The sequence below is a fragment of the Penicillium pulvis genome, assembly GCF_028828015.1.
Source record: "Penicillium pulvis strain IBT 33274 chromosome Unknown contig_23_segment0_segment0, whole genome shotgun sequence".
Taxonomy (NCBI): domain Eukaryota; kingdom Fungi; phylum Ascomycota; class Eurotiomycetes; order Eurotiales; family Aspergillaceae; genus Penicillium; species Penicillium pulvis.
In genome coordinates this window covers 3,337,108-3,365,007 of record NW_026643075.1, presented here as the reverse complement: position 1 = coordinate 3,365,007, position 27,900 = coordinate 3,337,108, and the positions used below count along the sequence as shown (strand labels likewise).

At 48.3% G+C, this 27,900-nt stretch overlaps 11 protein-coding genes across 11 annotated transcripts; 8 read left to right on the top strand and 3 right to left on the bottom strand.

Moving 5' to 3' along the window:
* Nucleotides 1-52: 52 nt before the first annotated feature.
* N7503_005544 (GMC family oxidoreductase) lies at nucleotides 53-1,937 on the top strand (the record flags this gene model as incomplete). Its single annotated transcript, XM_057065091.1, has 3 exons — nucleotides 53-990; nucleotides 1,056-1,672; nucleotides 1,729-1,937. 3 exons carry the CDS (start codon nucleotides 53-55, stop codon nucleotides 1,935-1,937), a joined length of 1,764 nt encoding a protein of 587 aa, XP_056922834.1.
* A 778-nt stretch (nucleotides 1,938-2,715) lies between these two features.
* On the bottom strand, nucleotides 2,716-3,909 carry N7503_005543 (uncharacterized protein; the record flags this gene model as incomplete). Its single annotated transcript, XM_057065090.1, has 2 exons — nucleotides 2,716-3,647; nucleotides 3,699-3,909. 2 exons carry the CDS (start codon nucleotides 3,907-3,909, stop codon nucleotides 2,716-2,718), a joined length of 1,143 nt encoding a protein of 380 aa, XP_056922833.1.
* Nucleotides 3,910-4,969: 1,060 nt separating this feature from the next.
* On the bottom strand, nucleotides 4,970-6,319 carry N7503_005542 (metal-dependent hydrolase family protein; the record flags this gene model as incomplete). Its single annotated transcript, XM_057065089.1, has 1 exon — nucleotides 4,970-6,319. One exon carries the CDS (start codon nucleotides 6,317-6,319, stop codon nucleotides 4,970-4,972), a length of 1,350 nt encoding a protein of 449 aa, XP_056922832.1.
* A 360-nt stretch (nucleotides 6,320-6,679) lies between these two features.
* Nucleotides 6,680-8,335, top strand: N7503_005541 (uncharacterized protein; the record flags this gene model as incomplete). Its single annotated transcript, XM_057065088.1, has 4 exons — nucleotides 6,680-6,820; nucleotides 6,870-7,075; nucleotides 7,143-7,905; nucleotides 7,961-8,335. The coding sequence occupies 4 exons, from the start codon at nucleotides 6,680-6,682 to the stop codon at nucleotides 8,333-8,335; spliced, it is 1,485 nt and encodes a 494-aa protein (XP_056922831.1).
* Nucleotides 8,336-8,915: 580 nt separating this feature from the next.
* On the top strand, nucleotides 8,916-10,562 carry N7503_005540 (ammonium transporter; the record flags this gene model as incomplete). Its single annotated transcript, XM_057065087.1, has 5 exons — nucleotides 8,916-8,930; nucleotides 8,994-9,208; nucleotides 9,266-9,446; nucleotides 9,495-9,815; nucleotides 9,873-10,562. The coding sequence occupies 5 exons, from the start codon at nucleotides 8,916-8,918 to the stop codon at nucleotides 10,560-10,562; spliced, it is 1,422 nt and encodes a 473-aa protein (XP_056922830.1).
* A 1,109-nt stretch (nucleotides 10,563-11,671) lies between these two features.
* N7503_005539 (putative nucleoside diphosphatase (Ynd1)) lies at nucleotides 11,672-14,026 on the top strand (the record flags this gene model as incomplete). The annotated part of the gene is made up of 4 exons (XM_057065086.1): nucleotides 11,672-11,681; nucleotides 11,765-11,799; nucleotides 11,868-11,994; nucleotides 12,057-14,026. The coding sequence occupies 4 exons, from the start codon at nucleotides 11,672-11,674 to the stop codon at nucleotides 14,024-14,026; spliced, it is 2,142 nt and encodes a 713-aa protein (XP_056922829.1).
* A 650-nt stretch (nucleotides 14,027-14,676) lies between these two features.
* lea1 (U2 snRNP complex subunit LEA1) lies at nucleotides 14,677-15,700 on the top strand (the record flags this gene model as incomplete). Its single annotated transcript, XM_057065085.1, has 4 exons — nucleotides 14,677-14,755; nucleotides 14,851-14,891; nucleotides 15,003-15,263; nucleotides 15,317-15,700. The coding sequence occupies 4 exons, from the start codon at nucleotides 14,677-14,679 to the stop codon at nucleotides 15,698-15,700; spliced, it is 765 nt and encodes a 254-aa protein (XP_056922828.1).
* Nucleotides 15,701-18,241: 2,541 nt separating this feature from the next.
* On the top strand, nucleotides 18,242-19,770 carry N7503_005537 (uncharacterized protein; the record flags this gene model as incomplete). Its single annotated transcript, XM_057065084.1, has 8 exons — nucleotides 18,242-18,431; nucleotides 18,487-18,506; nucleotides 18,569-18,605; nucleotides 18,654-18,724; nucleotides 18,787-19,088; nucleotides 19,142-19,216; nucleotides 19,269-19,336; nucleotides 19,391-19,770. The coding sequence occupies 8 exons, from the start codon at nucleotides 18,242-18,244 to the stop codon at nucleotides 19,768-19,770; spliced, it is 1,143 nt and encodes a 380-aa protein (XP_056922827.1).
* Nucleotides 19,771-20,447: 677 nt separating this feature from the next.
* Nucleotides 20,448-22,180, top strand: N7503_005536 (FAD-binding oxidoreductase; the record flags this gene model as incomplete). Its single annotated transcript, XM_057065083.1, has 5 exons — nucleotides 20,448-20,771; nucleotides 20,834-20,937; nucleotides 20,996-21,341; nucleotides 21,393-21,628; nucleotides 21,676-22,180. The coding sequence occupies 5 exons, from the start codon at nucleotides 20,448-20,450 to the stop codon at nucleotides 22,178-22,180; spliced, it is 1,515 nt and encodes a 504-aa protein (XP_056922826.1).
* Nucleotides 22,181-22,899: 719 nt separating this feature from the next.
* N7503_005535 (uncharacterized protein) lies at nucleotides 22,900-23,258 on the bottom strand (the record flags this gene model as incomplete). Its single annotated transcript, XM_057065082.1, has 2 exons — nucleotides 22,900-23,127; nucleotides 23,241-23,258. 2 exons carry the CDS (start codon nucleotides 23,256-23,258, stop codon nucleotides 22,900-22,902), a joined length of 246 nt encoding a protein of 81 aa, XP_056922825.1.
* A 2,741-nt stretch (nucleotides 23,259-25,999) lies between these two features.
* On the top strand, nucleotides 26,000-27,565 carry N7503_005534 (arylsulfotransferase family protein; the record flags this gene model as incomplete). Its single annotated transcript, XM_057065081.1, has 2 exons — nucleotides 26,000-26,830; nucleotides 26,885-27,565. The coding sequence occupies 2 exons, from the start codon at nucleotides 26,000-26,002 to the stop codon at nucleotides 27,563-27,565; spliced, it is 1,512 nt and encodes a 503-aa protein (XP_056922824.1).
* Between the last annotated feature and the right edge of the window lie 335 nt (nucleotides 27,566-27,900).

The following is a 27,900-nucleotide window of genomic DNA, read 5'->3' as shown; positions in this document are numbered from 1 at the left end:
TTGTAAGCAGCATCCCTCCTTTAATTTTGCGAATACACCCCATATTCTCAATATGAAGAGCCTCGCACGTCTTGCACTACTACCATTGGTAAGTGCGGTGTCCCGTGCTTCAGAGCCAACATACGACTACATTGTTGTCGGAGGTGGCACTAGTGGCCTGGTCGTTGCCAACCGCTTGTCAGAGCTGAGCAACGTGACCGTCCTCGTTATCGAAGCTGGAGGCTCCGTGTACAACAACATCAATGTAACAGATACCGGTGGCTACGGCAATGCCTTCGGCACCGACATCGACTGGGCCTACAAGACAGTCGAGCAGAAATGGGGTGGAGGAACCACACAAACAGTGCGTGCTGGAAAGGCGCTGGGAGGTACATCAACCATCAACGGAATGGTGTATTTGCGGGCGCAGACGAGCCAGATAGATGCGTGGGAGACGATTGGGAACAAAGGCTGGAACTGGGAGAATCTGTACCCTTACTTCAAAAAGGGCGAGCAGTTCCAGGTTCCAACCGACTACTCGTTCCTGGAGGGATCTGGTGTCGCCTATGATCCCGCTTACCACGGATATGATGGTCCTTTGAAAGTGGGTTGGACTTCAACACAGCTGAATGATGGCCTGGCTCAGGTCATGAACACCACATATCAAAACATGTCGGTGCCTATCCCATACAATAAGGACCCGAATGGTGGGCAGATGATCGGTTACACCCTTTACCCCAAGACTGTGAACTCGAACCTTAACATTCGTGAGGATGCCGCAAGAGCATACTACTACCCTTACCAATCTCGCAAGAACCTTCACGTCTGGCTCCACACCAATGGCAACAAACTCACTTGGAAGGATGGCGCTGAGGTGACCGCGGATGGCGTTGAGATTACCTTTTCCAATGGTACAACCACATCTGTCAAGGCATCTCGTGAAGTGATTCTTGCAGCAGGCGCATTGAAGTCCCCGCTTCTGCTCGAGTTGTCAGGCATTGGAAACCCATAGTAAGCGGAACAGGTTACTTCCTCCGTGGTGCGAAAGGAATAGACTAATACCTTCTCACCCATAGCATTCTATCCAAGTACGACATCGAGACAAAGGTCAACCTGCCGACCGTCGGCGAAAACCTCCAAGACCAAATGAACAACGGGCTCGCCTACGACTCGAAGATTAACTACACAAAATCAGCTGACTATGTCGCATACCCCTCTGCCGAGCAACTATTCACAAATGCCACCGCTGTTGGCGCCCAGCTTCTCCGCAAGCTCCCCGCTTACGCAGCCCAAGTTGCCTCAGCAAACGGAAACGTAACCCGAGCAGCTGACATCGAACGCTTCTTTAAAATCCAATGGGACTTGATCTTCAAGTCCGGTATCCCCGTCGCAGAGATTCTGCTCGAGCCATCTGGGTATACCTATGACACCGAGTACTGGGGTTCTGTCCCTTTCTCGCGTGGAAACATTCACATCTCATCCGCAGACCCAACGGCTCCCGCTACCATCGACCCGAAGTACTTCATGTTGGACTTCGATCTTCATGCGCAGGTTCAAGCTGCTCGCTTGATTCGTGAAATATTCAAAACTGAACCTTTTGCCGATATGGCAGGTGAAGAGACAAGCCCTGGGTTGTCCACTGTCGCTGCCAACTCGGATGACGAAGGATGGTCTTCGTTCCTCAAGTCTAACTGTGTGTCAAACCCTGCTCCGCTGATATTGTGACCGCCCTTAGCTAATAGTTAATAGTCCGATCGAACTTCCATCCTATCACCACGGCTGGTATGATGCCCAAGGAGATTGGTGGAGTTGTCGATACGTCGCTGAAGGTCTACGGCACTTCCAATGTCCGCGTTGTCGATGCTTCGATTATCCCATTCCAGGTCTGTGGACATTTGCAAAGCACCATTTATGCGGTTGCGGAGCGTGCAGCCGACATCATCAAAGCCCAGATGTAAGATTAGCTGGCAACAAGGCCAAGCGGAGCACTTGGGAGTTTGACTGGTAGAAGCGTATTCAATATCTCCATTTCGCTATTCATAAGTTCAAGGCTCCCAACGCTCTCGCATAGAATATAACGAATGAACATATTATTACATCCACACTACTTTTTTATGTAAGGTTGTGGATGCCAGAAGAGCATAAAGGTTTCGTGGATCGAAATGTGAGCATGAATAGCTGGCAGGTTCCCAGATCAAGTTGCCTTCATGTATACTTACGCCCCCGGCTCAGGATTAGACATTATGTATAATTACAGTCTCTACGACCGAAATCCTCACTTGTAAGGTCTGATCCATGTATCTCGACTTATGATTAGCTGCATTCACACTGGTAAGCCGATCCACCGTCCTGAAGAGCGTCCAGTTGCCCCAGAATGATGTTCAGCTGGTCAAAATCAATGACAGGATGTCATTCCTTGGGCCTAAATGCAGACTCTAGAATTTGATATTCCAATTGTTCGCAAAACTGGGTCTTGCATATAGAGATATCTCGCAGCCGTAGATGATAGGAAGCAAGTCTCCGAGAATGTAAAGAGTTGCTATTCACTTATTCCAAATCTATTTCATGAAGCTCAGGTCATCAAAAACATCGAGCTGTATTCGAACCATTGCGGAAATATCAATCTTCCAGAGTCACCATAGACATATCCGCGCTCATCACAATTGCCAGGACCCAATTCAAAAAACATCAATCTCATCGTCCATTTCGTCTTTCAGAGGCTTGCAATCGGTCTTATCATCCAAGTTTTCCCTTTGGGGTCTTGTGTAGCTCATTCTTGATTTCGTCCTTCGGAAGATTGCGATCATTTTCATCGCTCCCTCTTTCCTCGGGGATATCGTAGAGCTCGATATTCATCTTGCCCTTCAGAAACTTGCCATCGGTCTCGTCATCAAAGTATTTCTTTGGAATCCTGTAAAGCTCGTCCTTCATCTCCGCCTTTGAGAGTTTGTAATCACTCTCATAATCCACTGCTTCCTTTGTAATCTCGTGGAAATCGTTCTCCATTCCCTCCTTTGAGGGCTTGTAGTCACTCTCATCATCCATTCCTATCCCCGGAAGCTCATCGCCCGTACTACTATTCACGAGGTCGCAATCGTTTTCCTTCTTTGGAAGCTTCGTAAGCGGCATTTTGGTTGCGGGGTGTCTTTTGAGTTTGGCTCTCATTACACGTATATCCATCGAACTGAGAAAGCACTTCGGATCATCCAATTCCAATTCTAAGAGGATTTTCGTGTTACTCATGCCTTGTTGAATCATCTCTTTGATGACTTCTCTCTTCCTGTCACGCTTAATCTTACGCTGGCTCGGCTGGGTCCACGCTGGCGAAGGTGCATGACTATGTGATGCATTATAACCATCAATGCGCCAGGTGCCATCTTGATGCCTCAAAGTGATTTTGAAAGGGCATGCAGATTCGTGTCGCTTGTGGACACTCTGTTTCCGGTCATGCCTCTTCTTCTTCTTCTTCTTTTCTGTGCTGTAATCGAGGTCGCATTTCAAATTCCTTTTGGCAACACCACCAGAGTTCGACTGACTTGTTCCATACCCGTGATCCTTAATGAAGTAATTAATCGCATAATGAGCTTCTATTAAAGTCTTCCAAGTTTGACCAACTGGAAGAGGCGTCAAATATTGGGGGTTTGGAGAGACAACACTGTCGGACAAAACTGCAATGGCAAGCTGTTAGATCCGGAAAATACTGTGTAGAGAACTATCACCTTTCTTATCAACAGCCTTGTCGAATCGCTTGTCAATATTGCCTCTGATATTCTCTTTGACCTCCTCTTTCGCCTCCTCTTTGATACCGAAGTAGATATCCACGTTGGCCACCCTTTTTACCTCCTCTCCAGGCTCCTTTTTGATCTCCTTTTTCATGGTATCATCGTCAGTGCTATCAGAGTAGTAGCCTTCTAGGCCTGGAAGTGGCATATTGGGTAGGCTCGGGTATCGGTGGTAATGGAGATGGAGATGAAGAAAAAAAAGACGTGGGACACAGGTGTATGAGTATTTAGATGTGGTTCCTACAGCCCTGCAGTATAAATGCCGCAAACAAATATATTGACCTAAACCCGTGGACAATGATCAGCTGACCTGATCCATCTCCGCAATGACTCCTTTAATGTGAAACCTAAGTCGATATCCATGGAAGATAGCCAGCATGATCTGCGACCTGGAGAATGGATCTCCCGCTTTCCCTTTGCGTAATATCTATCGGTTTAGTATCTAAATGATTACAAGATTAATGGCTGGAATTCGAAAGCAATTTGGAACATGAGAGGTGTAGCTTTCATTGTCCCCCAAGGGGCATATCTAGACGCCGGGACATCACGTCAAGAATAGGACTCAAATTTGCAATTTTGCCAAGATTGGCGATATTACAATCTGAAGGACTAGAATCTATATTGCTTTATAGCTTTTATTAAAGGGTTGTTAGACTCGAATACTACCTTCAGCTATGATAAGTTGGCTGAGTAAAATGCCGCACAAGAAAAATCTTCACATGTTGATAAGTCACCACACTCATTTCGCCGAAACATCTTTGATTCTCTTGAGGTATTTCTGCCACCTTTCGGAATTAAATCTCGCTCAGCTATGGGAATGAATTTGAGCTTGAATGCCACCGAATCATCATTTGGCTCGCATATATTCGTGGAGCTTTACGGCTGAAGAAGTATCTTGTATAGGTATGCATACAGGTCCAATGATAAGTTCCATGAACAAGATATGCACATGTGTCCACGGGTGCTTTCCCCGACCTTGATTACCATATATGGGTTCTCGGTAACGCAAATTCGCTCTCTGGCACCTGAGAAGGACTGGACACAGGTTAGGACCTCTCTAAACCCCCGGAGACACGCTCCATCGGAGGCAGTATTATTTTCTGGATTATGAAGCGTACCCAATCCTTCCACCTGCACAGGCATGTCCTTTGACCATTGCAACCTCTAAAATCACCATTCAACTCCCACCCAAATGCACTTCAAAAAGTTCAATTGTACTTGACTCTGATGGGTATCTCAGAATCCTCGGGAAGCGTAGACCAGCGACTTTTATAGACACGGCCATCTTTCATGACGGCCAAGACGTGCTTCTCGGGCCGATCGAATATGGTCACATCCTTGAGGGGGTTCTTATCCAGAACAACCACATCCGCATGGAACCCTTCTTTAATCTGCCCAATCGCATCCTCCCAGCCCATCATCTTCGCAGGATTAACAGTGGCACTGCGCAAGACCTCCACAGGCTTCAAAACCTGCGACCGCAAAGCGAACTCGTGGGTCTGAGCAGAACCTAATGGGCCGAGCAAGTCAGAGCCATAACACATCGTGACCCCAGCCTCAGAAGCAACCTTCAAGGCCTCAAGCCCAGACTTAAGCACCTGGGAGTTTTTTGACTGCGACTCCGGCGGCAAATATCCCGTCCAACGCTCTGATGCCATCTGAGCATACGCGATCAGTGTCGGTGTAAGATAAACACCCTTGTGAGCCATCATCTTGGCAGTTGGTGCATCCAAAAAGTTTCCATGCTCAATCCCCTTCACGCCGTTATCGATACAGTGCCGAATAGCTTTGACCGTATATGCGTGCGCCGTGACAAATGTCCCGGCATTGTTGGCGCATTCGACCATAGCTTGGATTTCGGAACCTGTGAACTGGAGGTGCTCCAGTCGATCGGTCGGGCTCGCGACACCACCCGACCCCATGATCTTGATGAAATCGGCTCCACAGCGAATTTCCTCACGGACAGCAGCCATGCACTCGGGTACACCGTTGCACATGCGGCCTAGGTGGTTGTTGCTGTGGGTGCCGCCGCAGCAGCCTGTTTGTTCGTGTGCTGAGCGGAGATCACCGTGCCCACCAAATTGGGAAAGAGCATGACCGGAGATGAATACGCGAGGGCCAGGGAAGACACCTTCATCGATGGCTTCCTTTAGGGCCAGCTGGGCGCCACCGCAGTCGCGAATACTGGTGAAGCCGCGGTGCAGCATCTGGGCCGCGGTATACGGTTGTCGCAGCAAGTGCACATCGTTTGGGTTTCCAAAGGCCTTTGATAGGTCGCTGAATCCAGGTACAGCGCATAAATGGACGTGCGCGTCGAATAGTCCCGGGCATAGGTAGCGGCCTTCGCAATCAACGATTGTGAGGTCGGTCGGAAGGGGTTCCGGCAGGGATGAAGAAACGGATTGAACTTTGCCTTGATAGGTGATCACAATGGCATTTTCAATTATTTTCCCTGCTTTCACGTCCACCACGTTGGCGTTTTTGAATAAATAGCCTTGTGGTTCCGGGCGGGACCATGGCTTGATGTCAGAGCCCGGCACGGCGGGATGGTCAGACATGGTGGGCAAATAGGAATGGAAGATCAGTCCAGACAATCCAGAATCATGCAGACAGATATAGCGGAATTGGCGATGACGACTCCAAAAACGAACCCCGCTCAGGTCGGAAACTTGTCCATTCCACAGGGGCAGATTGCCGATGGTTGGCTATCGGACCGAGTGCCCCCGCATTTTGTTCAACACCATTGGTTGATCTTTTCTATATCAGTCTGAAGATAGGGAATGCAACCAACATGTAGGGAGAATCTGAAGGTTGGTCGGCAACTGGGCCTAGCGGTGTTTATCTGTTTCGTGCGACATACAAGTCGGGCATATCCCCGATGTTTCATTCACCTCGCATATCAATTCTCAACTGCATCCATGAATGACTCCAAGAGCCCAGATTTCGTGAAAGAGGAAGGCGACCAACCGAGCGGGGAAATTCTTGGGGAATGTGAGACCTACACCTCCGAGGAAGAAAAGGCAGTGCTGCGAAAGATTGACGTGGTTATTTTGCCATTTGTAAGATACCATAAACCCTTCCTCGAGCCAGGTCGCTGATTGAGGACAGATGTGCTTTGTTTTCTTTTTACAGTACCTCGATAAACAGAGCCTGAGCTATGCTGCCGTATTTGGCCTTATGGAAGACCTGAACATGACTAGTTCACAGTACTCCTGGTCCAGCTCTATATTCTACGTGGGCCAACTCGTCTCGGAATGGCCATTTATATATCTTATGAGTCGACTTCCTTTGACTAAGTTTGTTGGTGTCACCGTGTACGTTGTTGTCCTTTTTCTTGACATTTTGTCTCTCTTTGATCAATCACCCACTGACATTGCCAAGTATCATCTGGGGCATAATTTGTATGTGTCTCGCGGCGCCAAACAACTTCGCCGGGTTTGCTGCCGCGAGATTTCTGCTCGGATTCAGCGAGGGAGCAGTGTCGCCTGCGTTCGTGACCATTACCAGTATTTGGTATCGCAAGAAAGAACATGCCGCACGAACCGCATTATGGATCACGATGAACGGCGTAGCTCAAGTCACTGGCTGCCTGATCATGTACGGTATAGGCAAGAACACATCTATCTCCATTCAGCCTTGGCGAGTTCTATTTCTCATTTGCGGTGCAATGACCTTGCTGGCGGGCATTGGGTTCTTCATACTGATGCCGAATGGACCCAAAGATGCGTGGTTTTTGAATGAGAGAGAGAAGAAGGTTCTGTCTATGCGACTTGCCGCTGATCGCGATGGCGGCGACAAGACAGCCTTCTCTGTGTCACAGCTCAAGGAAACTTTAATGGACCCCAAAGCATGGATGGTCTTCTGGTTTGGTGTACTTGTTACTATGCAATCACCAGTTCTCACTTTCGCGTCGCTAGTAATTGAGTCTATCGGATACTCCAAATTACAGACTCTGCTTTATACCGCGCCGTCTGGGGCGGTCCAGATTGCCCTACTATGGATTGGCACTGCACTTGTTCATCTCTTTCCGCGTCAGAGAAATTTGGTCATTCTGGTATTGATTGTTCCACCCTTCATTGGAAATATTTTCCTATTGAAGCTTACCGTGACTACTGAATGGGGTTTAATCGTGGCCTCTTGGCTGGTAAGTCCTCCCCTCTCCAAGATGGTCAGGATTAGTTGACTAAATTATTCTCTAGGCCTCTTGTATCACAGCAACCATGTCCATTCTTCTATCTTTATCGGCATCCAATGTAAAGGGTAACACCAAGCGCGCCATCGTCAATACGATGTTCTTCATTGGTTATTGCGCTGGCTGTATAGGAGGCCCTCAGCTATGGACAAAGTCACCCCGTTACACCGAAGGTGTAATTACCGCTATTGTAACTTGGTGCTTATTATTTGTGGCCGTCATCATCTACCGCATTCTATGTGCACGGGACAATGATGCTCGTGATACACAGGCTAGCTATGGTGTTGACCTCCGTGATGGCGAGGTTGAGCTTGATGAGAACGGGCTGCCCAATACTGATCTGACGGACAAAGAGGATAAGAATTTCCGCTATGCCCTCTAGAGCCAACGTTTCTCGGATGGGTCAATAAGTATATACCTGAGGTAATTTCTTATCGTGTTCTAATCTAGTAGAACATGATTTTTAAGTACATAGCTCTGGAATACGATAACGCAATCTCTCACTGTGACCACTTGCATAATTCGACGTCATTGCCAAGAGCGTCGCATTCGATAAGAAAGGTATTGGTAAGGTTCACGGGTGCCCCTAAGCCCCAGATGGGAATGAGATCCGGGGTCTTTGTTATGCCGGCATGTGGTTGGACACTGTTATCTTACACTGTCCGACCGTACCCTTATCATCTAGTCACCTCTTTATCATCCTCCACCTATGAATGAACATAGAATACTGATGCGATATTAGCCAAGAAACCATGGATTAGCATCGAGTTCCCTTATTCCAGGGTCACAAACGCGAGATGGCGGTCTTGGCTCTTAGTAGTGATTGATAAGATGCTCGGCACTGGGGGCCCGGGGGGACTCGGGACTTAAGGGGCTTGGTAGCTATAGTGGAGGAGTTCTTAAATGCTATTATCTTCCAAGTAGAGTATTCTGCAAAATTTTTGGAAGATTAGTCTTCGAAAATGGCCCTAACACAGGTATATATTAATGCCGTATACCTTCTAAGAGAACAACACGTTAATTGACAGCGCCAAACATAGCCTGTATACAATGCCTCCACCCCTCGGGGCGGCGACCCGACCAAAGTCGATGTGAACGTCCAATATCAGGGATTCGAGTGGAATTACGTCTACATTGTATTTTGCGGCTTCATTGTCTGGTTGATCATTCCAGGAATTGGACTATTATACAGCGGTCTCGCGCGCAGAAAGTCGGCGTTGACACTGCTGTTCCAGTCACTCATGATTGTCGCAGTGTATGGACGTGCCCTTCTGCAATACAGTCGCATTGGTACTAATCCATGATTCAATAGGACTACCTTCCAGTGGATATTTTGGGGATATTCACTGGCCTATTCCCGTGATGCAGGCCCTTTCATTGGAACATTGACCAACTTCGGATTGAAAGGTGTGATGGCTGCCCCGTCGCCAGGATCAGCCGTCCTGCCTGAGATTGTGTTCGTTCTATATCAGCTTCTTTTCTGTGCCTGCACCGTGAGTTAGATATTCGAATGAGCTGCGTAAATATGCTGATGTTCATAGGTGATGATTGTTGTGGGAGGAGCCTTTGAGCGAGGCAATATGATACCTTCGTTGATTTTCAGCTTTTGCTGGGCCACCGTTGTTTATTGTCCGGTTGCCTGTTGGACCTGGAACAGTAACGGTTGGCTGTATAATCTGCCATCCTTGGATTTTGCGGGCGGCGGGCCGGTCCATATTGCGTCGGGCTGGTCGGCGCTTGCTTATGCCTTGGTTCTAGGGAAGCGCAAGCATCTCGATGAGCCTTCACATGCGAAGCCTCACAATACCACTCTTGTCTTCCTTGGTACGACACTGATCTGGTTTGGGTGGTTTGGTTTTAATGTGAGTTCGCTATCATAAATGAGGACTTGAGGTATATATAGCTGACATTTATGCCAGGGTGGTTCCGCCCTCAATGCTAGCGTCAGGGCCATGCTCGCAGCCTTCAATACCAACACAGCTGCATGCACCGGCATCCTGGGATGGGTACTGGTAGACTGGATTAAGACCCGGGGAAAATTTTCCGTTGTGGGAGCGTGCCAGGGAGCCATCGCAGGGCTCGTGGGAATTACACCGGCAGCCGGATTTGTCTCTGTATGGCTGGCTGCGGTTATTGGGTTCATTACAAGCATTGTGTGTGCGTTACTTCAAGACATCAATAACTGGATGCACATTGATGAGGGGATGGACGTGTTTAAGCTACATGGAATCGGTGGAATGGTTGGGGCTTTCCTGACAGGTATTTTTGCATCGAGCTCGGTTGCTGCATTGGACGGCGTGACCGAGGCCAGTGGTGGTATCGATGGCAACGGGATGCAGGTCGGGAAACAATTGGCGGAGGTTTGCGCCATCAGCGTTTATTCGTTCACCATATCATGCATCCTGCTCTACATCCTGCAATGGATCCCGGGCATGCAGCTCCGAGTTCATGAAGAGGCGGAAATGATTGGATTAGATCGGGCACAATTTGTGGACGAACAGATTGGCGAGCGCGTTATTTTAGCCGATCTCTTTGCGTCATCGTCACCAGGTACTACCAGTGTGGTGAACGAGGCACCTGCAAAAGTGATCGGACCCAAGGATTTCTAGTAACTAGGGTCATCTACAGGGTCCAGGTCCGTGTGCCCAGAGGCCGCGTGTAAAGTGTCAGTGTCATTCTCAATTTAGCATAAATGTGAACAGATCATGCCAATCATCTTTTCACGGGCTGACGGGAACGAATCAACCCGGAGGCTGAAAGGTGGGGTTTGCATGCTGCGACCGAAGATCCCTCCGAAGCAAAACAAAAAGTCTCTGCAGAGTCCTGTAATCAACGTAAAACATCAGTGGGGAAATCGCGACATAGGTCACATTTGAAGTGCGACAGGCTCAATGTTATGTATTAGACCCTGGGGAAATCCCATCCCTTTTTATTCTGGGATGCTGGTCGCACAAGAGTCAGCCCCGCGATAGTCAATATGGGGATGCCAAGCCCGCTGGTGCAGGCTGGCGTATCACGATGCAGGGTGGTCGGCCTTGTTAGTCCTAGAGCTGACGTAGACGGAGACTTGTCTAATCCCTGCTTAAGCTTGGCCTAGTGCGGAGGGATAAGAGGAAGGTGTAAGGTTGGGGATGGAAGGGCAAAGTCCAACGTCTTATCGAGACGCAACGCCACGGGATAACATTCCGGGGTGACGAATCCTTTGGAACAGAGTTCCGTGTTCCGTGGAGGATTGTCTTGGTTGTGTATTTGTGCAGATGTGATTGCCTTCGTGAAGTTTCTATAGGGAGGAAACAAACACAAAGTGGAGTATCAACCCGTTGTCATTGGAGTGGAGACTTAGAGACGACGTCAAGTGTCATGAAAAAAAGCAAGAAAAAAAGGCAAAAAGGGAAAATCGTACAATCGCAATCGAACAGCAGGTGGTATTTTACAGGGTTCGTCATGCATGGTAATATTACTGTACCTTCCCAGATGCGGATCACAGCCTTCCTCATTCCCCATATTTAGTACAATACTGGCAATTTAGAGCGGGTCTCGCCCCCCGTCACGCCCGGTATTACCTGCCGTGCCTCGCGTCTCTGATTTAAAGACTCCTTATCTCTTTCTCTTCTCACAACCGTTACTCCCGTCACTCGTTCAACTCTGCCCTTCACTCTGCTCTTAGGAGCCGTCTACCTCTCGTTTTCCTGGTCATGCTATACCGCTAACTAGTCAAATGGGCAAATGTAAGTTTGCAAGTTCTCTGTACCTGCGGTTTAGTCCGTTCCCAAAATAGCCCAGATTGACTGACATGTTATCCACCCCACAGGGCGATATGGTGTTGTCCTGGACGCTGGTTCGTCTGTATGTCTAATTTGAAGGAGCAATACTGTATCAATCTTCATGGACTATGTCGCTAACTTGTAACACAGGGGACCCGTGTCCACGTGTATCGCTGGCTGCGCAATGTCGTTGCGCGCCATAAGGCTGATGCCGACGACTTAAAATCGCTCCCAGAAATCAAGACCAAGGAGGAATGGGTAAAGAAGATTCATCCCGGTAAGTTCGAAGGAGGAACCTAGCACAAGAACTTTCATTGACTGACTGATCTCGTTTTTAAGGTGTTTCTTCCTTCGCCAATCGACCCGATGCCATCGGCCCAGATCACCTTGCAGAACTGCTAGAACACGCCAAGAGCGTTATACCTGACGAGGATGCGAATGATACACCAATCTTTTTGCTCGCCACGGCCGGAATGCGTCTGCTGGGAAACCTGGAACGACAACTACTTCTCGATCAGATCTGCTCCTACGCACGTGCGAACACCGATTTCTTGCTACCAGACTGCGGTGCTCATATTCAAGTGATTCCCGGTGTAACGGAGGGACTATACGGATGGATTGCGACCAACTACTTAATGGGCACTTTTGACTCTCCCCAAGCCCATGACCACGGCAAGGGACATCATACCTATGGCTTTCTGGATATGGGTGGCGCATCCGCCCAAATTGCCTTCGCTCCGAACGCGACCGAGACTGAAAAACATGCGAATGATTTGACTTTGCTACGACTGCGGAATATCGATGGGTCTGAGCAAGAGCATCGAGTATTTGTGACATCCTGGCTGGAATTTGGCGTTCATGAAGCTAGACGCCGTTTTGTCGAAGCATTGCAGGCGGCGATGGGCTCAGGCACTGAAGAACTACCGGATCCTTGCCTTCCCAATGGTCTGCGCACGACCTTGGATGGCAAGGAACTACAGCTAGGAAGTCTTACGGGGCCCACTTTGGTTGGCACTGGTAGGTTTGATGAATGTCTACGCCAAACTTTCCCTTTGCTGGATAAGGATGCACCTTGCTCAGATGCCCCGTGTCTCCTACACGGCGTTCACGTCCCGGCCATTGATTTCGACGTGAATCATTTCATCGGTATCAGCGAGTACTGGCATACAACCCACGAGATCTTCGAGATGGGTTACAAGGACAAGGCATACGACTTCAACACGTACCAAGAGCGGGTTAAAATCTTCTGCTCTCAGGATTGGGACTCCATTGAACAAGGGATTGAGACACAGCAGTGGGGCAAGAAAGTAGACCATGAAAAGGCCTACGAAGTTTGCTTCAAGGCTTCGTGGATCATCAATATGTTACACGATGGCATCGGGATCCCAAGGGTTGGTCTGGAAGATACTTCAGGTTCCTCTCACAACGGAACTAAGGAAGTCTTGTCCCATGGCGAGGAGAAGGGCTATCTGGATGCTTTCCAGGCTGTGAACAAGATTGACTCGACCGAAGTCAGTTGGACACTTGGCAAGATGGTCCTATATGCTTCTTCTCAGGTACCCACGGAGAATGAAGCAGCACTGCCTGTTGGTTTTGGTAGCAATATTCCCGGTATACCCGAGGATTTCCAATACCCCAGCGTGCAGCTTGTGCCAGATGCGGAGGGTTTCCACAGCGAGCACTGGCATGACTCATTGTTTGACGGAGACTCTCCTCGCCGTATTCCTGGGCTCCTCCTGTTTCTATTCATCATCGTTGTGGCGGCCTTTTTCCTTTGCGGTCGCAGCCGTCGTTTGCGGATCTATCACCACATCAATAATCTCCTTCGCCGTGGGGGTCCGTCTCATCCCAACCACCCGAAGAAACGAAGACCCTTTATCGGCATGTTGCCATTCCTCAACCGCAATGCTCCTTCTTATGAGCGTGTCATGGAGGATGGTGCGCAAGAGTTTGACCTGGGTGGAGTTGACTCTGATGCTAGCGACTTAGATGGAGGCCGTGCTTCTGATGTTGATGGGATGAACCCTCGTCCACCAAAGCGGGCTTCCAGCTGGGGCAGCAGTGGTAACACTCCTAGTTTGAAATATACCCTTGACAACAGCTCATCGGGTACTATTGGTCTGGGCATCAGTGGTGGATCAGGCATTGCGATGGATCGGGCCGGCTTGGTGGTGCGGACTGAGAGTCGGGATCACCTGGCTCCTATCGCTCTGGGACCTACCACAAACGGGCGACGTTCTAGAGCTGGCAGTCCCACACGATCTCTTCATCAGAAATCGCCCATCCTGAGTCCCCTTGCCGATGATTAATGCTATTGATGCAATGCCCCCTCAACTGAATTATGCCTTGTGAACTGCGACACATTTTGCTTTCCCTCCTGCATCGCATCTTTTTAACCGGAGTCCACTGCTTTTTTTCTGTCTCTCCCTATACTCTGGGAGATATTCATCAAGGTGTTGCTGTGTAGCAGCTGATGCTTTCAATTCTTGGTACAATATTCAAACCTGTACTCTGGAGGAGTACACTTGTTTCGGTGCTTCGATCTGATCCGGGCGATTCGGATGTAATGGCTGTGTACCATTAGCACTCTACTGCAATTTTTTAATGGATATAGAATAATACATTGCTCAAACTTTATCGAATCACAGTCTACACTCCCCGTATTTAGATCCCATGTAAATCAATAGGCCTCATCTAGCCTCTTCAACCGCCCTTTGAGTGTACAGAATCACGTGATAGTGGTGATTTGTACACCGCCTGGCAGAAAGGGCTGCGGTTCAAGCTAGTCTTGATTAGAGAAACTTGCGACAGGCCTTCCAATCCATTGAGCTTTCTCTTGACTTACAACTTAGTTTATTTTGTTTCTACATCAGCTGGCAAATACCATCGCGATCGACTTTCTCGCCTGCGTTCCTCGTCCGCCTCACCATCCCCAAGTTCAGCTGCAGCCACCGTCGCAATGCGTTTGACCGTCGAGCTCATTCAGAATTCCCTTTCCTACATCAATCCGCTTACAGACCGTGAGCTGGATCTTAGAGGTGCGTTTCATTATAACCCATGTACCTGAAAAGGACAGATACTACACCTTTGAAAGAGCTGCATTCACATCGTCTTTATGCGTTGAGTCGTATAGGACACAAGATCCCCGCAATTGAGAACCTGGGTGTTGCCAAAGTGAGTTGAGTCTATTATTGCGATCTATTCGATGCCACTTCCTCAAGTGCAGAGATGCATCCGCTACAATCTATCCAGTTGGGGAAGAAGTCGCGTGCTGACAACCCGCAGGACCAAGACACCATTGATTTCACCGACAATGACCTCTCCTCGCTCGGAAACTTCCCCTTCTTCCCTCGTCTTCACACACTACTTCTGGCGCGCAACAGAATCAGCCACATCCAATCCTCTCTAGGCTCGTCGGTGCCCAACCTGACAGCCCTCGTCCTGACTTCAAATAATCTGTCCGAGCTTGCGGATCTCGATTCGCTCCGATCCCTCACAAAATTGACACATCTTACTCTGCTTGAGAACCCCGTCACACGGAAAGAGGTATGATTCAATATTTGCACAGAACTGCTCGCGTGTCTAACAGATTGCTACAGAACTACCGGTACTGGGTTATCTGGACGGTCCCTTCTTTGCGTTTCTTCGACTACCAGAAAGTCAAGGATGTCGAGCGCGCCAAGGCAAAGGAGCTATTCGGAACTTTCGAGGAACCGTCTGCCCTTGCATCGAAGATCAAGGGCATCAAGTCCAAGACATTTGATGCCTCGATAGCCGCAGCGACAAACAACGCCTCAACCGACAAGGCGATCCGGGTAAAGCTCACAGACGCCGAACGGAAGCGCGTGGAGAAGATGATTCGCGAGGCAAAGAGTATGGCGGAGATTACACGGCTGGAGAAGGAGCTGAACGAGGGCCGGATACCTGGCGGAGCACTGGGCGCCAGCGAAGATATGGATGGGGACGAGCGGATGCAAATGTGAGCACAATAATGTGGTTGTATTCATTTGAACATAATACCCATATTCTCTTTTTTTCTTTCCTCCGCCGTTTCATGTGTTTCTCGTCACGCTGTTGCGACCTTTCCACATCATACCTGGCTTTCACGTGCGGGGCTATGTGTGTATCATTCTGGGCATTTCATTTCTTGCCATCGGTACTTAGGCGGTTTGTCGTCAAGTCTAAAAATGTAGCATTGTGGAGCTGTATCTCCATATTCGAGAAGCAATATCTTCCATATATCTTCCTCACAATGTAGCTTCGATTGTTGTGTGACCCAATTGTTAGGCGTAACGAGATGCGACAATGGTTGTTTCCAACAAACACCTGGGGCAGAGGGTTTGACTTTGGGGATCTTCGGACTTCAGGTGAGAATTCATCTTGAGTCCCTATCTTCATTTGGGAGATTGGTAGCACAATTCAGAATAGCGGCCATTGCAGTTTGAGAAAGATACATAGGGCTGGTGATAGCCCGGAGATATGCCTAAATGGAACAAAGGACTTCATTGATCGTCGGATAGCGCATAAAGTTTCCTGGAATTGAATAACGGTCTCGCAACGGCTTTTCAGGCAAAGACTGAAAAACGAGATCCTTCTGAAACAAAACTTGGAAGCCGGCCTCATGAGAAAGCGTCCAATGATGGGTGATGCTCGTTAAATTGATCACCCTGACACCACGCCGTCAGAATCCAGCAACACACTTCCAAGTCTTATTCCCGAACATGGATTTTTGAGGATCAATGATCATCATTTGAGCCATGGTGGCAATCATCAACGGCCATTGAGAGACATTTTTCCTCCGCCCTTACTGTGAATCCTTACAAACTTCCTTCCTCCCGGCAATTGCAATTTGTGTTTACTGCCATGGCCGTTCTATTTTTGCTCAATGGTGTGATCCAAAAACCGGAAGCGTCGGCTACAGGCGATGCGTGCAATTCCTGCAGCCTAGCGATTGGGGCTAGAAACAGCCACATTCTGCCTTAGAATGCGACTAAGAGCAGTCCGGCGTTGAAGTCATTCAAGGTAGTGGGGGTTTTAATATACAGAGGGGGGCTGACGATTTTTTATTCCTGTTTTGGGTTGAATGCCGTTTCCATAAAGAGCAATGTAACTTATCAATTGGGAATTGGTCTGCTTGAACGGATTTCTTCAAGTTAGACTGCTTTTCGGGGCGTCCGTCCACGCGCAGTTGAATATGATGCCACGTGGATACCATGTGGGAGTAGACGTAGACTAGTCTAAGACCACCACACACCTCCAATTTCAATTGTAATTGTCAGCATTATGGGTGTGAATGACCATAGGTCTTGTTTACTATCTTCAAAGTGCTTCCAATAAACCGGCATATGATAGAGTTCTCGGGACCGGGGTTTGAACCATGAATCAATAGACGCCACACCCACGCCACCACCCATACGAACAATAGACCTCACCCCTGCATGATGTTTGACAGGGGGTGTTTATTCTAGAAGAAAATGTTTAGGAGCGATTGCCGAAAAAGCGCCACAGAATAGAAGACGGTAAGCACCTTGATTCCAATGTGTAAGTGCAGCCAAGTCTTGGGGGCGTTTTTAAATCGTCGAGACCTTACCCGCCCAAATGGCTGTCGGTGGGAATTATTTGTCAATCTGCTCCGACAATCTGCTCCGACATCAATCTGAACCATTTATACTTCGTACAAACAATGGCATAAAATGCGATCGTCGTCAAATCGATATCAGATGTTGATCGGGGCGCACCGACATAATGTAGCGACGATCGCCGTGGATCAATAATTCAACTCCAGGCGAAATAATTACGTTTGAGAGGGAATCCGCAATTTGTTGTGGAGATTAGGGTTCGGCCGTAGAAGTCGAAGCGGAGAACACGGATTCGCATCGATCGAGAGAAATTGCTCCAGTTTGTGGCGCGCCTATCCCTGCCTTGTTCAGTGCAATGATCAACGCGCATCGGCAATAAGTAGGTGGTGAGTTTTGTAGCACGGGGAAGAGATTCGCATCCCTTGTTTCTTGCATAGGTGTGGTTTCAAATGCCTTACAAGGAGATGTCGTCCTCTCCTTTTCCGCCGTTCTCCGCCAAGACCTGCCATTATCACACCGCATTCTATCTCATTGCCGAGGTTGAAGAAGAGAAATTCCCCATAAGGAGTATAATCTAATCCCAAAGGATCGATAGCGTGGACGGACCTTTTCCTGAACCGATGGTGCATTCCGGTCGACGATACTAGCGGAGATTGACTAGTCTCCACTCGGGCAACAAATTAGCAAAGTGTATAATGTACTGGGGAAATGAGAATGTTGTTTGTGTTGAAAGTTCAATGGTCAAACACGGCTCACACCTTGGTTTCCCAGAAAACCCTGGAACCTTGATGCCTCTTGACATTGCGGGATCCATAAAATAGGTTTCCGTGTCTCCGCTGACTTTCGACCACTCTTGACATTACTACCCTCTATAGCCCCATCAGCTTCTTTATCGCCGCTTTCGCCCCTCAGTTGTGGATGGACAACCGTAACTGAGCCAGGGCCATGGCCAACGATACAATTATCCCGGCTGGGTCTCCGCCTGCAGGTCAAACGTCCAATTTTATTAACCCGGACTATGTTGGTACCAAGTTTTTGGTAGTGAACTGCGTGTTTCTGCCGTTGGCTGTCATTGCTCTTGGAGTGCGAACATGGACGCGATTGTTCGTCGTGCGGAGTTTCCGCGCTGATGATTGTGAGTATTGCTACTTATCCTCGACTATTTGAGCCTCGCTAACAATATCTTCTAGATTTGATGGTTGCGGCTCTCGTATGTTCTGCGATCAAATTTCCGCGTCCCTCCAGGTTCGGTCCTAACATATGCCTTAACAGATCCTATCATGTGTTATGACTGGAGTGACATTGGACAGTAAGTGAAGCTGATTGCGAGCACAAAGTACCAGACTAACCTCACCAGTGCTCAATTGGGGTCTTGGAAAGCACATGTGGGATGTTCCTCTATCTGAATTCTCACCACAGTTCAACAAGGTTGGCATAGCCACTTGCTCTTAGAATCCCCAGTTCGCTAACTAACGTATAATCTCAAATAGTTGAACCTCATCGCCGCCATTGTCTACTGCGCAGCAACTGGGTTTACCAAATGCTCCGTTCTCGTGTTCTACCTCCGGATCTTCCCTAGCCGAAAGTTCCATATAGCCGTCTGGACATTTGTATTCATCGCAGCTGGGTACAGTATCGCTAGTGTACTAGCCAACCTGCTCAGCTGTCACCCAGTCGCCAAATCATGGGACTCTACAATTACAGGCGGATACTGCATGAACCGACCTGTGTTTTACTTTGCCAATGCCGGTTTGGGTATTTTCACCGATTTCGCGACGGTCGCTGTTCCGATGTATGTTTTGTGTTTTCTTTGGATTGACGCGGGGGCTAATAATGTTCTTGCAGACCATGGATCCGTCCATTGCAAATGCCAATACGGCAAAAGATTGCCGTTGCCGCGGTACTCGCAATGGGATGTTTGTAAGTTCAAACTTGACTCGAGAAGCCTTGTTTAGTGCTAACATCGGCACAGTGTTGGAATTGTTAGCTGCATTCGCCTTGCCAGCTTATACAATCTTCTAGAGAGCACTGATCTAACATGTAAGCACTTACACCGATTGTAGATTCCTACAAAGACTAACTGGCAATATATAGGGACTACCACCGATGCACTGATGTGGTGCACGATCGAGCTCAACCTTGGAATCTTCGGTGGCTCCGTCACAGCCATTCGACCTTTCGTCCGGCGATACTTTCCCCGTCTCCTCGGTCTATCCTCTGCTGGTGGATACTACGGATCGCAATCTCGAAAGCAAGCACACCCCTTGAACTCAATGCCACGAAGCGGACAACCCGACTTTTCGAACCACGGTCATCAATACTCCACTACGCTCACCGCATCTCGAAACGCGGCCGATAATGATAGCGAAGAGCATATATTGTCCTTGAACAACCCCGGCACTCCAAAAGAGATGGATGGCATTATTCGGACGGTGGAATTTGACATAGAGAATTCGTCCACTGCGGGGCGGTGATTGTATAGAAGCCTCAAGCTTGATAGTCTCTTAATTAGGCGTCCCTACTATGGGCGCAAAATGTACATTTGATTGTAGACATCATGATCAACACTAATACCAACATATGATTAGTACATCGGCAAAATGGACTTGAACAGTTACTTCGATAGAGTTCTATGGTATTAGTGGGTCTATCCGGCAGACCCGACGGACTTTGGTACACAACACCCCTGACTGAATCATTGGCGGGTGGCGCTAACAGCAACCACGATTCAAGCAAAAGCATAACTGTAACTTCGTGCCTCTTGCTCTCGTTTCATTTGAAAAAGGAAGTCATATAAGTCATGCAAGTCATGCAAATCTATACTCTTCTCTTCCATTTTCAGATTCAACAAAGATCATCTCAACGTGCACGATGTCAATCCCGTTTCCATGGGTTCTGTTCCGCGCTCCATCGCGCTAAGTGGATGAAGCCCCACCGGCCTAATTGTTCCCGGTTACTCTGCAAAAACCGGAGCCAAGCGGGCCAGAAGGAACTAAGCTAACGTTGTCGGCAGGCGAGGATGCCTATTCCAGCAATGCCCGTTGGTGGGCACACCCCAGACTAAAATGCTCGGCTGTCAGTTTAAATAGATCCTTCTCCCACGTGGTGTCTGTTGTTTTGCTTGTCCGTCTGCAACTCTCAAACCTGCATCATGCGTGTGGCCTCTTTCCTGTTGTCCCTAGTGGGCTCTGCGTCCGCGGCTGCTGTCACCGCCGACTCTCTGGCCGTTAAAACCTCCCCGTCTGTCGGAGCTGGATGCAAGGCGCTGCAGAAGCCTCTGGGTGATGCCGTGTTCCTTCCCAAGACCAATGTCTATGACTACGAGGCTCAGAACTTCTGGTCGAACACTGAGATCATGGCTCCAGGATGTGTCTTCCGTCCCAAGTCCAGCGAAGAGCTGGCTACGGGTCTGAAGGCGCTTGTTGCCGCTAATGCGGAGTTTGCTTTGCGTGGTGGCGGCCACATGGGTATCCGGGTAAGCTTTCCGCAGAACAAAAGTACCCCTTTAGGTTGAATCGGGAAATTAACATTCTGCAGGGCTCTAACAATATCGATGGTGGTGTCTTGGTTGTTATGTCGAACTTGACTACCTTGGAGTTGAACCACGATAAGTCGATCGTGTCGGTCGGCCCTGCCTACCGGTAAGTCTTCATATTCACTCTAAACAAGTGAACGGAACAACTTACTGACCCCAAACAGCTGGAAGGATGTGTATGCCTACCTCGGCAAGTACAATTTGACTGCCGCAGGTGGCCGTCTCGGTCCCGTTGGTGTCCCCGGTCTGCTTCTCGCCGGAGGTGTCAACTTCTACGGTAACCAGGTTGGCTTTGCTTGCACTACCGTTGTCAACTACGAGGTTGTTCTGGCCGATGGCACGATTGTCCAGGCCAACACCAAGAACAACTCGGACCTGTTCTGGGCCCTGAAGGGAGGTAGCAGCAACTTCGGTATGGTCACCCGTTTTGACATGGAGACCATTCCTTCTCGCAAGGTGTGGGCTGGCACTTGGACTGTCGAGGCTAAGTATATCGACCGCTTCCTTGCGGTAAGTTAATTCAAATTCCGGACCATTCAAGAACTTAACTGATCTTTTCAGGCTACCGCGAAATACGCATCCGACATCTATGATGCCAAGTCCCACATTGTGCCCGCTCTGGTTCCCGGAGACTCGACTCTGGCATCTGTGATCCTGTTCTACGACAGCGATAATGCCACCTTCCCCGATATCTTCAAGCCCTTCACCGACATCCCTACTATTGCCAGCACCATGGCCTTCAAGACCGTTGCGGAATTCGCCGCCGAGACTGGTGAGGAGGTCGTCGATGGCATCAAGTAAGACTCACCCCCTCATTAAATTGCACAAAGCTAATGAAGGATAGCGATGTCTTCGTTGCCGGAACCGTTAAGGGAACGACCTACTCTGAGCTCTACCAGGGTATCAGCATCATCAACTCTACCTTCTTCAGCCAGCTCCCCAAGCTGTACGCTCAGATCCCTACTGCCAACATCTCCACCATTCAGCTGGACTGGCAGCCCATCGGCTACGACTGGATGAAGGCCTCCGAGGCTCGTGGCGGAAACGCCCTGGGCTTGGATTCCTCCAAGGTGTACCTCTGCTACGCTGAGGTCGTCGAGTGGATCGGATCGGCCTATGATGATATTGTCGCCTCGTGGGTTGAGGAGACCACCTACGCTATCAACAATGCCACTCAAAAGGCTGGCCTGTACGATGCGTTCAACTACATGGGTGACTCAGCTGGCTTCCAGTCCATGTTCCCTGGATACGGTGAGGGTAACCACCAGAAGTTGATCAAGATCGCACAGAAGTACGACCCCAACGGTGTGTTCCAGACTTTGATGCCTGGTGGCTTCAAGGTCTACTAAGCTGCACAGCTACAATGCACTCGTTGCATAAGGCTATGGCCAGGATAGTAGTGTACAGAAAGAGTATGTGATACGGTAATAATATATCTTCTAGACGAGAAAGAATGATTAGTAGCCCTTTTCAAGAGCTCGATTCTCAAGGTCTCCACGGCTACACATGCTGGAATTCTATAACTCATCCACATCAATCAAAGCCCGCCACAAAGCCATCTTATTACGTAGATACCCCATGCTGATAGGCCGTGCTTATACCACGAATACTGCAGGGGCCCCTTGAGCCTTTTGCCCAGTGGGTATTACCCCACGGCAACCCTAGCACCCAAAATAATTCAAATCGTTAATATGTTCTCGAAGCTACAGCAAAGGGCATAAATCACAATCATCAGAGACTTGAGATTTCGCAGCGGTATTAAATGTAGGACTCTTCAGTATTCCTGCTTTCCGATCTAGCTACAAATGGGATAGAGTACTTATGGAGCAGGTGGTTAGGCCAAGGTTTCAAGCGATCGAAGTAAATGAAAAGGAGACGTGGATGAAGAGGGCTTTGGAAGGTTGGATGAGATTGTGTTCTCATATCCATGAATGCTGCACGCAGTAGCAGGCAAGTGTTGTGAAAGTAACGCATGTCATGGCGATCAAAAAGCAATAACAACACAAGAGTATCAGTCATTCTCAGCATCCGTGACAGATCGAGCAGTATCAATGGGAACATAAAAGTATCACGTAACATAAACAACGAAAGCAATATCAACAGAAGAATCTGTTTTGTTTTGCCATTTTCCTTTCTCCATTTCTTTCTTTTCTTTTGGCCGGTGCTTCTTCACCGCATGCCCGTTGTTGTTGACCAGTGGCTTGTGCCTCCACACCACTTGTTGTTTGACTGATTTGTATTCGGAAGATATGTTGGACTCGGGCGAAACGGCTGAGGTCTGAAGAGGAGTAAGGACCTGTAAAGTGAAACCTGTTGTGACTAAATGTGCAGGGAACAGTTTGGAAGAGTGGCATGAAGAAGGGATGGGGGGGAAATAAAAACAAAAAATGTTAGTGTTGGAGATCATACCTGTATGGATAGAGCCATAAATAAATGATGGATGCAAGGAACATCATGTTGGAGGATGGAAGAGACAGCATGTTGCTGGTGGATGGAGTGATTAAGGATGAATCAACTCATGAAGTGTAAATGTAAACAAAATGTTGTTGTGATTTTGATGGATGAAATCAACAAGGAGTGAGGCCATCAAGCATGAAAGGCACAACATATTGATCAAGGATAGAAGAAGTAATGTAAACAAGGACGTTGTTGCTGTGGTGTGACGACAAGAGAGTCAAGGAGGATGAGCTTGATGGATTGATGGGAGAACACACAAGTTCAAAGTGGAAGAAGCAAGTTCAAAGTGGAAGATGAAACTTGGTGGAGAAGAGAGGTGGAGGAAGGAAGAGGGAAGAGGAAGAGAAGATGGAAAGATGAGGGTATTTATAACCTGGGGGAGGGAGTGAGGGTGTCCCAGGATCACACTTTATATCCCAAAGATCACACTTGATATTCGGAATCGACCAACCACGCCAAGCGTCAAAACTGCAAGATCACGCATCCCAGTTAGTAACACACGTCTCTCTCAAGATCATACTTTATATCCGGGATCCATCAATCATGATCAGTCGTTCTGATTGATAAAACATCAACATGATGTTCAGGATCATCCTATCCCGCGCATTTTCCCCATACAGCAATATCATTAGCGCTACAGGTTTCTACGCTTGAGAGAGCATGGAATTTAGATTTGCAACCAATGGAAGTAAGTGGAGTCGTAGAATACTACCCGAGTCATCAAGCACTTAGCAACTACTGTTGCTTTCACAATGAAAGCAGTTACCGTTGAACACTTTGTAGAGCATATTTCGACAGATTTATTTTACAATAGACGGTTGAGCAACCATCCGACTTCAGAGCGCTGTAGCATAAAGCTGTTTAAATGTCCGTTATCCCTCGCTGGCATTGAGTAGGGGAAAAAATCGTCAGATAAGATTACAAAGAAGCCACAAGTGAAACACTGTTTCGCTGTTGATAGCAGGTCCATATCCTCCATCTCTAGCTGCTTTCCTCCTCCATTTCACCGTCGTCCTCCCCCAAACATACTGAAAATGGGCCACGGGTCACTCACCTGAGACTCATTGTGTTGGCTTCAAGGTTGAATGAGCATAGGATACTTTCGTCTATGCAATTTACATTGATGAGAAATCAATGATTGTATTCAAGCTCAAAGTCAGAGCCATTTAGCAATCCCGAAATTTGTCATATAGCTGCCGAATTCGTCATCTAACCCTATATTGACCACACAAGAATACTATGAATTGAAATATGTAATGTTTCGTCATAAATATCGGGATCTATGAATACTCTACCTGGATATTAGGTTCAAACGGAACAGCTACCTTGGGTGAATTAATGCGTCAATAAACAAACAGCGAGAGAAAACAAAACAATCTAGCAAGCGAGAAAGATACAGTTGTCATAGAATCATAGAGCATAATTCCCGCGCCAGATGATCATCCATGGCTCAAGATTGAAGGATGCGTGTAGATCAGTACGTAGGTTGAGGAGATTTAAGGCACATTTTTAAAAACAAAATGTGCCCTTAGGAAGATGCTACCCCACACCCAGAGAAACCTAACCGCTAAGCAGTGATTGCCGATGTCATTGCCGGGACTTGCTCGGATAGTGGAACGGGCCTCTTCAATGATTCAAGCCAAGCGAAATGGAAATCCCGAATAATCGCTTATGTGTGGGATGAGCACTTCTGCCATCACCTTGCAAATGTTGGAGCTTTCTTAGACCCTCTGGAGAACCCGGTAGGCCTGGTCTCGCAATTGTCGGCAAGCTGTCTAATTTCACCCCGGACTTCTTCTCCGTGGGGAAGCTGGGGTTACGTATCCCCACTGTCCCTCTCGCCCCACAGCGGTGCGAAGCCCCGGATATTGTTTACGTCCGATGGAAGGATGTCATTGTTCATTATAAATTGACTTTCCTTGAAGCTTTGAGGGACCTTGAATAAGGTATCATTCCGCGATGGGTCCTGTTTCTTAGTAGAAATCCACGAGGAATAGCTCGTAAAGAAACTCGATCTGGGAGGGTTTTTGAAGTGGTAACCGGATGACGTCGGCTTATCCGACAGCAGGGGTAAACCGGCTTAGTATGGTCGTCTCCTACTGTACATCCTTGCCTAATGCCGACTGTTTAAGTTTCTCGCCTAGATGGATACTGAAAATCTCTTGGCATCTGTAAATATTGGCTCTAATTGATCAATCATGGCAGCATGATGACTGTGGTCTAGAGTTATAGTACCTGATATCCGCTGTAGCTTCCCATGAAAACAAATACCGCAAGCTGATGAACTCAAATAGCCGTAGTACCCGGCATTCAATGCTGTAATAACGGGAGTGAAAGAGAAAATAGGCTAGCACAAATGAACAGCCTACACTAGGACTGAAAAAGCGCAGTGCGGGGACGGCGCCCGCACCTTTTCCGCATTCAAGATCCTCGCTTCCAGATACCCAAGCTTCTTCAATCGGGACGTGGAGGAGATGCGGATCCTTTGCCGAGCAGACCTTCCAAGGTCCGGGCATCTTGTTGTAAAATTGCGGGGAGAAGAGGGTCCACAACCTTGGAAGTGAGTGGATATTCAAGAGGTATGGAATATGGAACATAAATTAAGCCATTCCCACATCTGTTCGTGTGATTGTAAGCTAGATTGACAGCTGGGCAAGAACCTTCTATTGCAACTTTTAGATCTCAACTTACTCTACCATTAAGGCGGAGCTATGATGGCTCGCATTCCTCGAGCGCTGACACTTCTTGCGGGCTTTTTTGGTGTCACCACAGCGCAAACATTATGGCCATTGCAGACATACAAAAGCTCCTCAATTGAGACCCCATATCTCAATGTCACAAAGATGGGCCAGACGGAGCCTGGATACCTCTTTATCTCACCACATGATATATTGCGAGGTAACGGGTACCCTACTATCTATTCCGACGACGGGCAGCTAGTGTGGCAGGGACAAGAAGGCAACTACTCAGCCCTTCAACCCCAGAAGCTGAATGGTGAATCAGTCATTGTCTACTGGGAAGGATTCGTCGCTGAAGGCTTTGGCTTCGGACACATTAGTATCTTGAACAGCTCATATGACGAGATTCACCGGGTGACTGTTGATTGTAAGGCTGAGAATTTTGTGACCTCATACGGCTCAGAGTCTTTCAGCTCTTGCATTGATATTCATGAGAGCCAGCTCACGGATGATGGAACAATCTTGGTGACTGCCGTCAACGTCACGCAGGCTGATCTGAGTTCCGTCGGTGGACCCAAAGACGGCTGGATTCAAGATGGCCTGGTCTATGAGATTGATATCAAGACCAACGAAATTCTGTTCCGTTGGAGCGCATATGAGCATATCAACGAGCTTCCTATGAGCAACGATATCGCACCGCTCGGCGCAACTGGTGCCGGCTCTGGTGCTAACCAAACTGACCCGTGGGGATATCCTCACCTCAACTCAATTGCCAAGTATGGTGACTCTTACCTTGTGTCATCTCGCTATATGTGCAGTCTCTTTTTCCTGGCTCCCAATGGTACTATTACATGGCACCTTCACGTATGTTGTTTACATCCTTCCACTTTGCACAATTTACTCACATATAATCGATAGGGCCGCACCGGTGGAGACTTCAACTTGAGTCTAGACACCAGCTTCTGCTACCAGCACGATGCGCGTTTCGAGTCACAGAGCGCCGAGCGCGTGACGATTGGCCTCCACAACAACGACAACACCGAGTTCACAGGAAGCTCATCATTGACCACGGGCATGGTATTGGAGCTTGAACTTCAAGGCTCGAAACAAGTCACTCTCAAGCGCCGAACTTGGGATGCTGCTGAGCCTGTGTATGCTCAGTCGCAAGGTAGCTACCAGCCGCTCGGTAACGGTCACATCCTGCAGGACCATGGTGCTACGCCGAAGATCGAGGAATTCGATGAAAATGGCAGCATTGTGATGCGTGCCCGCTTTGGCTATGACAATACCATGCAGACATACCGTGCTTACCGATACCCCTGGGTTGGTCAGCCTTCTACAAAGCCGGATGTAGTGGCTTGCCCGTCCAGCAATGGTGATAAGTCTACTGTGTATGTGAGCTGGAATGGTGCAACAGATGTGCAATCGTGGAAGATCCATTCAGACTCCGAAGTCAAGAGTTCCGCTGTGCGCAATGGGTTCGAAACTGTCATTGTCGTTGACTCGCTTCGTAAGGGTGACTCGTTGATTGTTGAGGCTGTTGGCGGTGTTGGCGATGGTACAAGGTCTGAGTCCGTGACTGTGGGCCACGGCTGTTAGACCGTCGTGTGTGGATCTACTTAATCCACTAGATAGTATAATATAGATATTGTCATGGACCTTCAAATGGATGAGATGATTTGGTGAATGAGGCTTGGAAATCGAACCCATTCACAATGATAGCAATGCCTCAATTCCTTCCAAGGGAATTCTCAGCTAAGTTCGTTTGAGCGTATCAAATAATTCATTCGCATATGTGTATCAAACAGAAAGTAATGGTTTATGTACAGTATGTTGAGTGTGCAGCTGGTGGATGAATTGACGAAAGGGTATCGTATCATGAACAGCATCCGTCATAGCTGCGTATTAGTAGAAGCAAAGCTCTTCAAAGCCAA